Source organism: Acanthamoeba castellanii, assembly GCF_000313135.1.
Source record: "Acanthamoeba castellanii str. Neff unplaced genomic scaffold scf7180000083670, whole genome shotgun sequence".
Taxonomy (NCBI): domain Eukaryota; phylum Discosea; order Longamoebia; family Acanthamoebidae; genus Acanthamoeba; species Acanthamoeba castellanii.
This window is the reverse complement of record NW_004457426.1, coordinates 7,174-9,353: the sequence shown is the minus strand read 5'-3', so window position 1 is coordinate 9,353 and position 2,180 is coordinate 7,174. Positions and strand designations below refer to the sequence as shown.

At 55.6% G+C, this 2,180-nt stretch overlaps 1 protein-coding gene across 1 annotated transcript; it reads right to left on the bottom strand.

The window, feature by feature from the left end:
* Positions 1-528: 528 nt before the first annotated feature.
* ACA1_307130 (sensor/response regulator hybrid protein) lies at positions 529-844 on the bottom strand (the record flags this gene model as incomplete). The annotated part of the gene is made up of 2 exons (XM_004338452.1): positions 529-663; positions 731-844. 2 exons carry the CDS (start codon positions 842-844, stop codon positions 529-531), a joined length of 249 nt encoding a protein of 82 aa, XP_004338500.1.
* Between the last annotated feature and the right edge of the window lie 1,336 nt (positions 845-2,180).

The following is a 2,180-nucleotide window of genomic DNA, read 5'->3' as shown; positions in this document are numbered from 1 at the left end:
AGCGAATCCGCATCTCCATCAGCAGATGCTGCCGAATGAAACTCTCGCGAGGAGCTCGGGGAGAGATCGATGTACGACGAGATGAAGCCTCCTTGTGCTGCCGCCATCTTGAGTCCGTCGTTTCTTCTGGTCTACTCAGCTCGGCGGCAGTTGGAAAGTAGTGCGTTGAGATCGAAGCTTCTTCTCGCCTTCTCCTTCACTGTAATTTGCTCGCAGCTCAACCGGTGCTCTTTCGTGCGGAAATTTTGGCGGCGATTTGCAGCACGTGTGGACCAAGGTGGACAAGTTCCGTTTCTGTTGCGCCGACATCGTGCCTTGTGCGGTGGCGGAGAAGAACAAAGGGCCTCACGTCATCTCGATGATGACAAGCGTGAAGTCGGCAGGTGACTAGGTGGTGTCACCCTTGGTCGCCTCCAACTACGACCAGGACAGTCCGCACGAGCGCGCTCTAACTCGTCCGAGTAATCCACTATTTCTCGCTGCTCGCACAGCGACTGCGGCATTGCCTCGCCGAGACATCCCGCAGCTTCAGGGTTGCGGGCGAGGCGCCGACACCGCGACGGTCGTGCCCCATTTGCGAAGGGCCGCCGCCAGGGCCTCGCGACGGACCGGCTTGAACAACACGTCCGACATTCCCGCTTCGAGGCACCGGCGTGCATACTCCTGCGCGTGCGTAGACGAGCTGTGAAGTCAGTTAAAGTCTACGGTGGCGGTCGGTTGACAAACGCACCTTGGTCGCGGAGGCGGTGAGAGCCACGATAGGCCGCGTGCCACGCGGCGAGCCCAGCGGCTGGGCGTCAGCTTCCATGGCGCGGATGCGTTGGGTAGCCTCGAATCCATCCATCACTGCGAAGATCACGGTCGTGTGCGTGAGGAACGTGTGGAATGTTCGAGCAACACAGGAGGCGGAGAGAGCCGCACGAACCGGGCATCTGGCAGTCCATCAGGATAACATCGAACGGCCCGCCCGCCTTCTCTCCGCCCTCCTCCTGCCTCAGTGTCTTCAGGCACTCCTCTCCGTTGTTGGTCACCACCTGTTGTCGTCATCTATATGGTCGCCGTGGCCATGAATGGCTTACCTACGGTAAATGAGTTACCTTCAAGTCGGAGGACACTTCCGCTTGTTTTACTATTTATTTTATTTGTTATGTCTACAACAATAAAATAATTAAATAGTAAAACAAGTCCCGGAACGGGGCTCTTCTCTTCTTTCTCGTCGGTTCGTATCGCGTAGCGTAGTTGTACCTCGCCTGCACCGTCGGCTATGGAGATCGACTCCAGGTCAGACAAATTGAATTCTTTACGAGCTACCGTAATGAGTCTAGTCAAGTCTATGGCTCAACTTCAGTTTTGGCAGTTGTCACTCAAGTCTGAGGAAGATGAGTGCGAGCTGGCTCTGAACCTTGGCTCATCTCAACCTTCTGCCTCACAGGCTCTACCGCTTCGTCAAACACCGGCCCCTGCTCAAGCCCACGCGCAACCCCCAGTGCCCCCCACGACTGGGGCCTCAGCACTGGATTCCCTTGACCCACACCACAAGGATCTTCAGGCCATCTACAACTCAATCTGCAAGTCAGTCTTGGGTACAGCCATCAGCAAACACTGCTCCTTCCCAAGCAACAACAGCTGTGGCTTCTCCAAGGACAATTGCACCCATGTTACAGGGATATGTGAAATCTACAAGATAGTACTCACTGTCCTACACCTCTGCCTCCTTGGAGCAGAGGGCTCCCTTGAGACAGTTGAAATGATTGAGGACATCACATTGGTCACTCTCTTCACCCTATGCCGCCTGGTCAACCAGAGAGATGAGCTCTGGCTTTGCAAGGCCACCAGTGATGACACCTTCCATGTGTTCCAGGTGCTTGAGGGCTCAGCCCTCAATGGAGAATGCCAAACACATTTCATCAATGTGATCCAGATGACAGGTGGAGGTTGGAAGTTCCCTGCCACCATGACATCCAACCAACCAAACACTTCACCCCAATGTTCTGATTCCACCTGCTCCCCTTGGAGGGGCACCAGACAACAGCAACGCCCCTGTGTGTTGCCTCCTTCTTCATCATCATCAACCTCAAGCCATGGCACAGGCAATAGTGCTGCTCAAGATTGAGTGCCCATCCAGTTGGGCCACCCCTGCCACCTGGGGTGGGGGTAGGCCCCAGAGAGCATGGCCAGCA